This window comes from Papaver somniferum, chromosome 6 (genome assembly GCF_003573695.1).
Source record: "Papaver somniferum cultivar HN1 chromosome 6, ASM357369v1, whole genome shotgun sequence".
Lineage (NCBI taxonomy): Eukaryota > Viridiplantae > Streptophyta > Magnoliopsida > Ranunculales > Papaveraceae > Papaver > Papaver somniferum.
Genome location: NC_039363.1, coordinates 90,313,908 through 90,327,955, shown reverse-complemented (window position 1 = coordinate 90,327,955; position 14,048 = coordinate 90,313,908). Strand labels below are relative to the sequence as shown.

The 14,048-nt window shown below is 37.7% G+C and overlaps 2 protein-coding genes and 1 non-coding gene across 3 annotated transcripts; 2 read left to right on the top strand and 1 right to left on the bottom strand.

Moving 5' to 3' along the window:
• The first annotated feature begins 5,217 nt into the window (after nt 1-5,217).
• On the top strand, nt 5,218-9,220 carry LOC113288365 (BTB/POZ domain-containing protein At2g13690-like). The gene is made up of 2 exons (XM_026537385.1): nt 5,218-6,294; nt 8,085-9,220. The coding sequence occupies exons 1-2, from the start codon at nt 5,608-5,610 to the stop codon at nt 9,054-9,056; spliced, it is 1,659 nt and encodes a 552-aa protein (XP_026393170.1). The 5' UTR covers nt 5,218-5,607; the 3' UTR covers nt 9,057-9,220.
• Nucleotides 9,221-9,583: 363 nt separating this feature from the next.
• Nucleotides 9,584-10,087, bottom strand: LOC113291054 (protein RETICULATA, chloroplastic-like). Its single transcript, XM_026540633.1, has one exon. It carries the CDS (start codon nt 10,085-10,087, stop codon nt 9,584-9,586), a length of 504 nt encoding a protein of 167 aa, XP_026396418.1.
• Nucleotides 10,088-13,540: 3,453 nt separating this feature from the next.
• Nucleotides 13,541-13,613, top strand: TRNAR-UCU. Its single transcript has one exon. It is a non-coding gene; the product is annotated as a tRNA-Arg (tRNA).
• The last annotated feature ends 435 nt before the right edge of the window (nt 13,614-14,048 follow it).

Below are 14,048 nucleotides of genomic sequence, written 5' to 3'. Positions count from 1 at the left end.
TGGCGTCCCAGCAGAGGAAAAACAGGTTCAGAACAGCAGGTCCAACAGCAAATGAAGTGAAGCAGATGCAGATGCAAATGCTATGCAGTGAAATGCAAAAATAGCTAATAAAACTACAAGAAAAACACAGCACCAATCCCCGGCAGCGGCGCCAAAAACTTGGTGGGCCCGGAAAAGCGTATAAAATTGAAGTGAAATGAAACGGGCCTACAGTAATACCGCAAGTGCACGGTCGTCAGTTGTAGCTCGTGCAAGTACGGGTCGATCCACAGAGACTGGGGGTGTTTTGTAGTGTTTAGCTATTTTGGGTTCTAGTTGGCTATTGGGCTTTAGGTATCAAAGGGTTGTGGTACCAATGGGTTATGAATACCCTTTGGAACTGTTGGGCTTTGAATATCCTTTGAGTAAATTGGGCTTAATGAGTTTGTTGTAATGATGAAGTGCTTTAGGCCTTGGGCCTTTGAATGATTTTGGAATGAACTGTGAACTAGGCTTTGGCCTTAAACTTAGGCTTGGGCTCAGTGTAGTGAACTGAGCTTGGGATTAAACCTGGGCTTTTGGTATGATTTGGGCCTTAACTGGAGCTAGGCTTTTTAGCTATGAACCTGGGCTTTTAGCCTTTGGTTTCAATGAACTGAACTTGGGCTCAGTGTTGAAGTGAGCTTTGGGCTCAGTTGGCTTGTATGAGGATCTGGGCTTGACAGTGACAGGCCTTAGCTTGGAAAGTGAACTGTGAGCTGGGCTTGATAGAGCTATCAGTTTGGTTTTTGAATGAGTCCACAGTGAACTGGACTGGGCTCTTAATGATCAATGCACTTAGGCCACAGTGAGCTTCAATGGACTAATGGGGAGCAAAACAGAGAAACTAGAAGAGCAAAAGATAGCAAAAGAAAGAGAATAAAAGAGAACACAGACAGAGATGAGGAACAGGGAAGAATAGGGGACAATAACTAAGAGATTAACAATGGCAGTGCAATAAACTAACAATGACCATGGGAAAGAAGCAAACATCAGTGGCAATGAGGCACAAAGGCAGTTAGCCTAAGGCAAGGGAGCAGCAATGAAACAAATGGTAACAGTGGCAGTTAACAGGAAACAAAGCCAAATAAACCAAGGCTGTTAGCCAAGGGCAGGGGTGTGAAGAAGTAACAAAACAGTTAAGTTGCAAGTGACTGTGAAAACAGAATGTGGGTTAAGCTAAGGCTTTGAATCCACCCTTGTGTCCTAGCCAAACAATGTTATCCTAGGTTGAGTTGAAAATCCTATGCATACATCTAGAATGGGAGGAAAATCAGCTTGCTCACCGATATGCCCCTAGTATTGACTGTCTTTTGACAGCACAGTCAATCACAGGCATACCAGAGCACTAATTTCTTCCCATTGCACAAGCAAAACACTGCACTAAGGCTCTAACCTAGCATTCCACTACCTAACAGTGCACTAAAGCTTCATCTGAGCCTCAGCAGTGAACTCAGAACATAATTAACAGATGGAACAACACATAAATTGGAGAGACTGGCTAATCCAGTTCTCCCAAAACATCACATTAACAACAACAACAACAGGATATTAAAACAGGGAACATTACACAAAAACAGGGAACATCACATTAACAACAGGGAACATTACACAAAACAGAACATGAATATATGCAGAACATCAAAGTTCTGGACACTGGCTATTCCAGCATAAGCCTTTACATCACACCAGTCCCTTCTATTTATACCCACAGACCCAATTTGGGTTTTCCCCCAAATTACAAAATTAGGGTTCTTCCCAAAAAAATCCCTAAAATCAAACAGAAATTAGGTAAATTGTTTCTACCTAATTTGACAGTACAAATCAGACCCATATCTTCTAATGCTCTCCCTAACAGAAAATTAGGGTTTTTTAATAAATCCCCCCAAATTGACAGTAGACTAGGGTTTTGATTTTCGAACTTACCAAACGTGATAAGACGAGTCCGTCTTCAACCCATGCTTCTTCTCCCTTCTCTGCTCCTTCCCATGCCTTCAATTTCTCTTTCTAGCTCGAGCTATTGTACCAATTTCTTTCCTAGGGTTCTCTGAGAAAGAAAAGAAAAGAAATTGGTAGGATAGATGGCTAGAAGATGGGGGGAGTGATTATAGTGGAGTTGGTGGTGGTGTTTAGGTGGCTATGGAGTAGGTGGTGGCGATGGCAGTGGCAGGGTGATGGTGGTGGAGTTGGAAGGAGCAGAGCTCGACTGCTCGAAGGAGGAAGATGAGAATTTGGGTAAGGTGCGTTTGGCTGAAGGGTATAGGTGTTCGATACTTGGGTGTTAGGCGGGATATCAAGATTCGATGTTGGCGAATCTGAGTCACTGGATACGAAGCTGGTAGGTGAATCGGATGGCTACCCCTGAAGAGTCTGGTAGCGACCGTCGGATGTCTTGATACAACGAAGTTAACGGCGAAGATCGAGGTTAGGTGCTGTAGTGTTAAGCGGAAGTATCGAGATTTGATGCGCAGGCAAAGAAGCGACCGTAGGATGCAGATGCGATCCAATCTGACGGTCGGGAATGGAAGCGGGTATAGATATAGAAAATGGGTTTGGGTAAGGGTTTTGGGCCTTGGGTATGCCAAGCCCATATCTTCTTTAAGAACAATTCTTCCTTCTTGAGCCCATTCCTAGCTTTTTGGACGTGCGCTCCATTCTTTGCGGCTTCCTTGCGTAATTTCTTCCGGCTTTTCACCACTCTTCAGCTCTTTTCCGCTCCGCAAGTCATCCAGACTTTATTTATTACCTAAAAATATAAAATTAAGTAAGAAAAATATTTATTCTTGAAAACAATGAAAATACAGAATATGGGATAAAATGTAGAATTAATGCACAAAAGATGAGTTAATTGCCAACAAAAAGGGATAAAAATATACAATATTTGGCACTCATCACCCTTGTGTTGCATAGGTATGCTTGGTCAAATCCAGGCAACCTTGTCGAGTTGAATGTATTAAAATCTTCGATGGCCATATCAAATGAACAAGAAAAACACAGAAAAACAAAGGAAGAGCTTAGGAAGGGGTTTTGTTGTATTAAAATCTATGCCTAGTAGGATTCATCTTTTTTTTTTTTTTTGTACAACAAACAAATTAGTGCATAACTAGCCATCCTTTTCTTTTCGTTGTAACTTTATGAATAAAGACCCTTAAGTACATAGAGATTATTTGATTTAGGCATGGACACTGTGCGCACAATCCTAATTTGTAATCGCCTCCTACATCTATTAAGTTAGACTACATATTCCCGAATAATAAAATACTCTTTCGGAGGAACTTGGAAAAATTCACTCAATATTTTTATTATACCGACTAGAATGGGTACTTAGTTTAATTCATTAGACTTCAAAGCCAAATTACCAATCATAATTTATAGTACTGTGACAAATAAGGTACCCATTAAAATTTATATGACCGTGTTGGTGAAGTACTCAATTTATTTTATAGGATCCCTTGAAAGACAGTAAGCAGTTTAGGGGACCTTGTGCAAAGGAACATGAACTGCCACCAATTATTTTAACGTGTAACCACGCTAGTAAATAGACAATCTAATCCAGATACATCACAAATCAATACCATATTCATTCAGGAATTCTCTATATAATTTCAAATTGATAGTGTCACGGATATTACTGCCGAAACCCCATATGCTCGTTCTCATCCGCCAACTGATATGCTTGTTCTTAACCACGATGAGTGAATTCTCATAATCCCAACCACATCCGGCCTTAAGTGAAGCATGATATGGGGGAAATCCCGACCATTTCACACGATACTGAATTGGGGAAAAATGAACATCAAGCATAAAACTGGTCTACAAATTGGGAAAGTCCTCCCTAGAAAACTCAATAGAATATAGAATCTGATTAAAGCATACCTAAAAAACCGAATTGTACTAGTAAATGATCTTCAAATTGAGATCTAGTCCGTAGACTTATCTCATAGCGTTAATCCACAAGCAGATCCAATTTTGCTCGCAACTGAACAAGTATTGAAAGTTCTTAACAAAATTGAGTTTGATGTTTACAGATTTCGTCAATCTCACTAATTGGAACAATAAATTACGAAATCGAAGAATCGATCGAGAAAAATGGAAGCCAAAGATTGATTGATGTTGAGAAACACATTCCTGGTACTGTAAAACTCAAACGACCTAACCTAACCAAATCATTTTACCTGACTAGGAAGGGTATATGTGATAAGAAACCGAACCGGTAACTCAGTGGGTCAACTGAATCTGGAGCCCACATGGTTGATAGCTTGTTGATGAATTCGACCTTTCCCGTACCCGGAATGTTTAATATTTATGAGGTTTGCTCATGAAAATTCTCTTGAAAATTGTTAATAAAGTAGCCGTTGTCGCTGACGCTTTTTCGCTGTCGGTCGTTGTAATTCTTCATCTTTCTATGCCACTACACCACATGCATTTCTTACTTCATCCAACCTACTACGCAAGGTGGTGCAACCCAAGTTGCAAGGTCACTACTACTCCAACTATTCATAATTCTCGTGCATGCATTACCTTGAATCCCTGATCATTCAATCTCCTAACATAAAGAACTGATCCGAGATTGAGTTATTGAAATTTGCATGACTCCTATTATTCTAACAATTTTAAATTCATTATTTGGATACCGCTGTAATAGAGCAGTAGTCGGTGTTGGCTATGTCGTTTGTAATAGTTCATGGAAGATCAAATGTAGTGATAGAATTGTAGAAACGATAATCAAAAATAGAGTTTTACGTTAATAAGAATATCGTCATAAAAACGGTATTCAGAATAACGCTTTACACTGTTTATACTAGCATTGGGGGCTATTTTTATTAGTTTTTTCCGACTTCTAACACACTATACTAAATAGTGTTTCATGCTAACTAATGTGATTAACATTTTCATGAATTTCATGAAGCATCCCGGAAAATTATGAACGTGGCTTAGAAACATCCCGATTTGAAACTTTGGATTCCACCGAAACCAAAATCACAACATTGATAATCTGAAAACGTAACAATGAACTCGTTCTGGATAACCCTTGAATTAACTCTCACCTATACCATCGTACTTCGTAGTAGTAGTGTACACAAAAAACAGTTTATAGCCATTAATAATAACAACCGTAGATCAACGCCACAATCATTAATAGGTCCAATCATCATCTAGACATCATAGAAATAGACTTTTGACTGTAGTAGTGTCATCGTCAAATCCATCATCATATCCAGCTCCAGCAACACTACTACTGCAGCACTAGCAGAAAGAAAGAGACAAGATTGTAGACAACCAAGCACCCCTTTTAACATCTTTCCCCCACCATTAAACTAATAAAGAAACAATCTTGTCTTACATTATTACTATACCCATCAGAATCAGCAGCTAACATTATTACAATCAAAGGCTCCTTCATCTTCTTCTTTTGAGACCAACAAGAATCCAACTTTCGATTAACCCTAGAAGAAATTCAAATCAATACAATTTTCCCAGATGCTGTTACTATCTCTTCTTTTGTATATTCAATGCTGCAGTTGTAACCCCTCTTTTCTTCTTGAAAAAAAACCCTAATTTCATTATCAATCAATCGTTATCAAGAAAATGTCGAAAAAAGCATCGGTTTTGAGTAAAAAACGTCAGGGTTTATTACATCATAGGACATCATGGTGTTGTTCTTTTACGAATCCACCTAAAACTCCTGAGAATTTATCTTCTTTTCAGCAATCTAAATTGATTCATCAGAAATTTGGGGGTGGTGGGGCTGGTGCTGCTACTGCTGGTGGAGGTGGGATTGCCAAGAATTCTTCTTTGGGGTTTGTTGGTAAAAGAATGGATCCTCGTCGGATTTTGTCACCGGGAAGGGTATCTCCGATTAACTCTGATAATACTTTGACTGAAGAAAATGATGTTAGGGTTGAGACTTGTTCTGTAATTGGATCTCCTTTGCCTGAGAAATCACCGGAGAGAGTTGTAGAAGAGGATGAAGTTGTTGTTGGTGTTGTTTCTAATGAGAAGTATGATGTTAGGTTAAATTTGAAAGGAAGAGATGGGAATAGTTTGGTGTTGGAATTAGATTCTAAGGTGTTGAGTGAAAATAGTTCAGTTTTTGCTAATTTGATTGCTGATTGTCATAAGAATTCTGGGGGTTTGGCGAATTTGTGTAGAATTGAGGTTCATGAGGTTGACAATTTGAGGGTTTATCATCAGACTATTGCGCTTATGTTTGCAGATGATATTGTGAAGACTTTTGTTCAAATGGGTGTTTCGAAATCGATTGACGCGCTTGAGGTTATTTTTCGCTGTTCATTTCTTGAGTTCAGTTTCCATTCCGTATATATTTGATTACCTGATAAATGCTAGCTATTTCGAAGCTTTACAAATTTGATTGATCATTATACTATATACTGTATAGTTGTAGTTTCTCTGCTTAACTAGAATTGTTAATGATTATGAAGAAAATAGACGTATTGTATTTGACAATTTCTACCGAGATGACTTCTGAAGTTGAACCTATAAGAATGTTGGTTCATTAGGCTTATCCCATTGGGTGAACCCTATTGAGCGGTCCGGTGTGCTTAAGTAGTCAAGCCTGTAAAGTAGATGACTGTTAGTTGCACAAATTAACCCAATTATGATGAATAGTGCTTGATCTTGAAATGTCTTTTTTTAATTATGGGTGTCATTAGATTTACTGTCTATTATAAACTGATTTAAGGATTCTTTCTAATGTCTGCACACCTATCACTATTCTAATCTTTGGGCAGGGAAGTTAGATAGCATAGGATTTGTCATGATGTAAGTCTTAGAGCCTATCTAACTCTGTACCTTTAAGCTAGCTCGTCAGATCTGTGCTTAGCTTACATCACCACTTACAGCCCGTCGACCAATCTCTTTGGACTTGGGATCAACAGCAGTCCGTATGCCATTTATATAGAACAGGCGTTCCTCTTCAATTGTTTCTCTTGATAGCGAAACCTGAAAGAGCATGTAAGCATTGAAAACGCCAAATAACATGATGCTAGAACTGTGCTTGGATATAAGCTTTTTAGATTACGTAAGTAATAAATTAGTATTTGTTTGGTAATTAAGTGCAAAGACTATGCTATTTATTGTCAACAGTCAGAAGCATGAGAAATAGAGAAACTAGATATAAGAGTAGCACTAATGTACCAATACCAAGCTTCGACACATAACGAAATTATAGTATCTCTCTGTTTTGTTCTTGGGTATACCTGTATCAATACAATTGTTGGACCACAGAAAAGGGTAATGATATTTCTACTCATTTCTTAAGTGAAGAAGCATATAACCAGAAAATAATTGAAGGTTATGGTTCTAGCTTGGTGTGAGATTTGAGAGAGATAGGAGAAAAATAATGCATTCAGTTTTTGATTGCAATAGTGAGTTCATTGCGTTGCTGCACTGATCCATGGTCAGTACGAAACATTTTTTTAGTATGACTCTGGCAAGTAAGCTTTTAACCACGATCCAACATTTTTTTGAAACACCTCCACTAATGCAATCTGATAAACGGCTGCCAGTTGTTACTTCTGAAATGAATAGATAAATCAGAAGACTAGGTTCAGTGAGGCATGAGCAGACTTTGTACTCTTGGGATCTGCCATAGTTGGGTAATACGCACGTCAGGCAATAAGGCTGTGTATGGCATCCAATGAGAATTTGCATGATGCAAAATGTGAAAAATGGTTTAATGGCGTGTCTATGGTAGATTTTGAGGGTAGTTTGCGTTTTAGCTTATAGGAGATCATATCATAAAGCAGTGGTTTTGGGCACCACTACATGGTCATGTAAATTTTAACTGTCCCTTTTACCTCTTTATTAGTACCTGAACTACAATGAGCAATCAAATCTGTTAAAACTGGGAATGTGTGTGCTATATGTATTATTTGTTTATCACCTCAGTAACGCTAATGCATAAAGTACTTGCCTTCTTGTATGCGAGTTATTCATTACTTCTGTAGAAAGATTATATTGAAAGCTATCTGTTAATTTGGTTGATTCTTGATGTGCTGATTCGTTCGTCTGAGTTACTAATTGGTTCTGTTAATGCCCATTAGGTAGCAGCAGGAATCATGTTTACTAGGGGTGTATTATCATGTTTGAAGTACCTTGAAGCTGTTCCCTGGAGTGAGGATGAAGAGGAGAAGCTGAAGAGCCTCTTTACCAGATATACATTTGACAAAAAAACAACTGAAGATGTATTGGGAAGACTATATCCAGGAGAAGAGTCCACCAACTCCCAACCTTATACAGCTGTTCAGCTCATTAATTCAGTTACAGGTTGTACCAATTTCAGTTCATCAAGACGAGAGCTCAAGTCCTTAGTGAAGGGTCTCTTATCGAAGAGCTCAGTTTATGAAAAGGACCTAACTGCTCTCAAAAAGGAGGATCTTTATCAAATTTGTCAGTCTTGTCTGAATTCACTGGTTGGAATTTTTAAGGAGGCCGCTGATTCTGTTGTACATGAGGAAGGAGGTTCATCAAGTACAGCGGGAACTTCTACACAGCCTTTCATAGAGCGAATCTCAGTGCAAGTTGATAACATCAAGTGGCTATTTGAGATTTTGGGGGAACAACAAATGGCCGAAGAGTTCGTCAATCTTTGGGCAGAACAGGAAGCTTTACTGGCAATGCATAAAATTGTTTCACCGATGGTCAGGTATGAAGTTAGTCGGATTTCAGCGTCAGTGTTCATTGCACTTGGGAAAGGTATGCTGCTTTGTCCGTCAGAGTCTAGATGTGGTGTTTTCCAGTCGTGGTTTAGGCCAATGTTGTCAGACTACGATTGGTTACAGAGATGCAAGAAGGGACTAGATGTAAAGGTTTTGGAGGAATCCATGGGGCAGGCACTTCTTATGCTACCAATGAAGCATCAACACATGTTCTTCATGGAGTGGTTTGAATCTTATTCTAAGCATGGATCTGAGTGTCCTAATCTGAGCTCTGCCTTCCAAATTTGGTGGCGTCGGTCTTTTTTAAGAGGCTCCAAATCTTCTCATACTACTGAACTAGAAGCACCAGAATCATGATAGCTACCTCTCCCTCATTCTTCTCTCTCATTTCTCTAGTCTTTGTGATTTGTAATATTGTATAACTAGTATAGTTAGTTTTCTGGTTTCTGTATCTGGCATTATGCTCAATTTTACTGATCTGTGCAGAATTGAAAAAAAAAAAAAAAAAAAGTTTGTCATAAGATTGAGTTCAGTTAGCATTTGTGAATTGACTAAAGTGCACACTTGATCAAAATGAACACAGGAGTTTCTTAACCTACACCCATCTTTAGGACTTGCATTCTATAGCGAGTATCGGTTGCAGTTAAATCTTCTGTAATATGCTTCAACATGTCAAATCAGAAGAGAAATAAACTACTTTTATTTCAATAGGTTTACTAAATCTCAATTGTATACAACTTCTGAATGAAGCAGATAGGCAATTGAACAATTATCTAGCCCTACTACAAGCATACAACAACAAGGCCTGAGCTAAGCAGTGCAAGCTGCTGTTTCTATTTTGTTGAAGGGGAAAACTGGATGGATGTCGCGTAATGCTTGCTTTCTCATTGACAGCCACTCCACCTTGCCCAATCCACAAACTGCATGCCTGCATAAACATTGTTTGCAAATCGAACACCAACAGTAAATGCCAATGCAACTGGAGGGACTCGCTTTCCAACAGGGGATGTCTCAACCAGCCGTTCCAGTAAGTTTACAACCTGGTACCGGGTATTGGATGAAACTGCCAGAAATACACCCCAAAGAGCTGCACTTTTGATTAGAGGCGGCACAGGGATATCTTCTTCTGATTTCTTAATGCTCCGTTTAGTAGTCATGATAAAGTTCGGAATGCCTTGTCCAACCAGACCACACCCAACACCAACAGCTCCATACATAAGACCCTTGTAGAAGTATGTTGCAATCCTTTGCTGAACCGAGAACCGACACCCCGGCCTTTCAACCTCGAACACACTGCTAGGTAAAGCTGCATAAGCATGTTGCATTCGTCCAAACAATCCTTGTGAAGCAGCAGATGCTTGCCCAATGCGCACATATGGTGCTAGCATACCGACAAGAGCGATATTAACAATATTTCAGTTCGTGATGGTATTAGTTTCATACATTATTTTTCCCATAATTAGAAAATAATAACAATATTTCGGTTCAATTACCATAAGTTTTATAATCAAAATTAAAACACTCATGGCTTTGATATCCACTTCACGATTTGCTTAGTGTTATTTGTTGTTTACATGAATATTAAGATTTATAAGAATAAGCCTCAAGGGTTTAGTGATTTAGGTTGATTCATGATAGATTCAATGATATTATAGATATTTCTTGTATAGGTCAAGTTTTCCTTCAAAATTATGATTCCCTCCTGTTAACCCTTCTACCCTATTAACAAGACACATCATTTGAATATTGTTTTTTTGTGCTTTTCTTAATTATTAGTAAACTTTACCTTAGTTGTACTTGTCTTATACAAGGGATTCTCTTTCCCCTTACCTATTCATAATTTGCATGGAAATCTTCTATTGAATTCTCTTATCCAGTAGTGAAGAAGAGAAGATTATACATGGTATTAAGTTAACCCCAAAGAATAACCCCATCTCACATCTATTTTTTGTTGATGATTGTCTCCTTTTTATTAGGGCTGACCTCAAAGAATGTCATAGTATCCTACAAATCATGGACACCTTTTGTAAAGCTTCAAGATAGTTAATTAACTTTGATAAATCATGGGTATTCTTCAGTAAAAAAGTTCAACCAAAACATCAGAGAATGATTAGCAAGATACTCAAGATTAAAAAAATAGATTTAAAGGACTCTTACCTAGGGACACCTCTCTTTATAGATAAAGAAAAATAAAATTCTTCGAAGGAATAATAGAAAAGATGGAACATAAAATGCAAGGCTAGAAAGGGAAAGTCTTAGCTCAAGCTAGTAAAATGGTCATAAACAAAGCAACTCTGGTATGTATGGCCAATTATCAAATGGGTTGATTTATTCTCCCTACAAAAATTAGAAACAAAATTGATGCTTTACAAAGGGACTTTTGGTGGGGTAAAGAAACTAATTATAAATAATATTATCCTAAATCCTACTCCTGTTTATGTAAACCAATTAGTAAGGGAGGATTAGATTTTAGGAATGCTCATAAATTTAACTTAGCACTTATAACTAAATTAGCTTGGAGACTATTGACTGAGCCCAAGGATCTTTGGGCGTCTCAGCTTAAACCTAAATATTTCAGGAATTCTTCAGCCTTTAAGGATAAAACTCCATCTACTAGCTCTTGGATTTGGAAATGTATCAGTAAGAGGATTAAGTTAGTAGAACAAAATAGCATCTGGGAAGTAGGAGATGGAAATATCATTAATATTTGGGAGGATAATTGGGTTCTTAACTTGGATGGATACCTTAGTATCTACAGAACTGTTACTAACTCTCATTTAACTCTTATGAAGGATCTTATTGATCCAATCACCAAAACGTGGAATTCTTCTTTAGTTCTTGAATTTTTTTCCAGTTACTATTGCTAGACAAATCTGCAGCATTAGAATTTCTATTGGTAGTAATTTGGAAGCTAAACCGGATATTCTTAGATGGCTACTCACCAAATCAGGGAAATTTACTGTCAAATTAATGTATAACAAGTTAAATGAAAGAAAAATTAATAATTATAACCTAGGTCAGCCAGATTCATTCTGGAAAGGCTTATGGGATTTAGATGTATCTCAATGGATCAAGATTTTTACTTGGAAGTGCCTACAGAATGTTGTTTCTACCAATCTCAAGTTATCTAGATTTATGAAGGATATATCACCAAACTGTACCTTTGGCTGTTTGGAACATGAATCCACGGAACACCTCTTTGTTCACTGCCCTTTTGCTAAGTCAGTATGGGATACAGAACCTTTCCCAGTTGGTTTAAATTTTGATAGATCTACCACCTTCTTAGATGTCTGTAACGATTGGATTGGTAAAGAAAATCCAGTTATTCCCACGGAAATAATCATGACAAAATTTTGGTTTATATGGAAGGAAAGATGTAATAGATCTTTCGAAAAACAACAACAATCGCATACTCAATTAGCCATAGAAATATAACGACATTTAACTTTCCAGCACAAGGAAAAATACTCAGCCAAACAAGTCTCAACTGGTATAGTGGAAAACCTAGATGGACAGCTCCCAGAACCTCTCAAAAGAAATTTAATTTAGATGCATGCCTGGATTTCAATGAAAGCACCGGCATGTTTTTCTTTAATATTCAGGAATGATGCAGGGAGTTTCGAACAGGGCATAGCAGGACCTATCTCAGCCTCATCCCCAGAAGAAGCAGAAGCTTTAAGGATTTTACAGGAAGCAAAATGGGCAACAGAGTAGATACCAAGGTAGTCAATATCGGTTGTACAGGACGATATTACAGGTTTTTATCGGATATCAGAAAATACCTGTACGATATCGAAAATATCGGCGATACAAAGTCGAAACGATATTATCAGTTGTACAGGCCGGTACAGACCGACATATCAGTTTTACTTGTACACGGAAAATATCGGTTTCAGTGAATAAAATTTTCATCAACCTGCATCTAGTCTTTATAGACAAGTACAATTGGAGAAGGTAAAAAGCCCTACTATATTTATAGTACAAAATCAATGACTATATGATAGGATATAAAATGAAAACCATATTTCGATTGCAAGGCAGGGAAATATAAAGGATAAATATGAAGGATAATAAAAAAGATTTATCGGCATAATGGGACAACAAACACATCGCTGGCTAATAAACCATCTTGTATTTTGGAAATTTGAGATATGTGTATGATTCTTATTATTTTTTATTATGGTTTTATAAATATTTGAAATTATATTTTTAATGATGTATCACCTATAAAAACCGATATTATCTTTTGTATAGGTGTATCGGACTCGACCGATACGAGATATTAACTACCTTGGGATAGATTATCAAATTTCAGTGTGGAGGGAGACGACGAGAATCTTTTTGACCACTTGAATGGAAGATCATCTCAAATTACTTGGCAGAACCAGATTATCATCGATGAAGTAAAAAAAGAGTTTAATCTCTGTCAGAAGGTTTGCTTTTTTTTTTTATATATTCCAAGGTCAACAAATAATGTAGCTGATATTCTAGCCAAGGAGGCTAAATCCTTTAGAACTATGGTTAATTGGAGGGATGAACCTCCATCTTATATTTTGCATGCTTTAGAAGTAGATATCTAATGTTCAGGTTGGAATTGATAGCCCAACATTAAATGGTTCTATTATTCTTGATGTAAGGGTTACTAACTCCCTAAGTTAGTCTTTTGAATGCATTTTAACTTACCAAAAGAAAAAGAAGAAAAAGATTATAGAATGCCAAAATTTACCTTAGTTGTCCGATTCCAGATACCCCAACATAGATTAGCCAACTAACGCACGGAGACCATCTCACTCAGATAATCCTGCTGTCAACAAAATTAAATTTCGTTTCTGAGAAAGAAGGCACCCGTGGCCTAATGGATAAGGCGTCTGACTTCTAATCAGGCGATTGTGGGTTCGAGTCCCACCGGGTGTGTCCTTTTTTTCCCCCTTAGTACTCCTTCAGTTGTTGTGGTTGTTGCGACTGTGACCAAATGATAGCTGATGGTTATTGTACTCAAGGATCTGGCCTTGCAACTACTTACCAACATCTATTGGTAATCTTCTGTTTTGTTGCTAGATAATGTTATAGCAAAAATGTGTTTTTTTTTTCTTCTTCATGCTGAGAACTGAACAACAGTAGGTAAGCAGATATTTTGGACTAAAGGAGATAACGAGTAGGTAGGTTAGTAAGTGTTTAGATTGTCATTTGTCAACTTTATTCTAAACCAAACGAAGGAAAATGTGACACCTTACCTTGATAAAGCATAACGGCATTCTTTTTATTCTAAAGTAGTCATGGTCATCGTTCATTGGTTGAACCTGGCAGCATATAGCCGTAGTAGATAACAACAATTAATGCATGAAGACC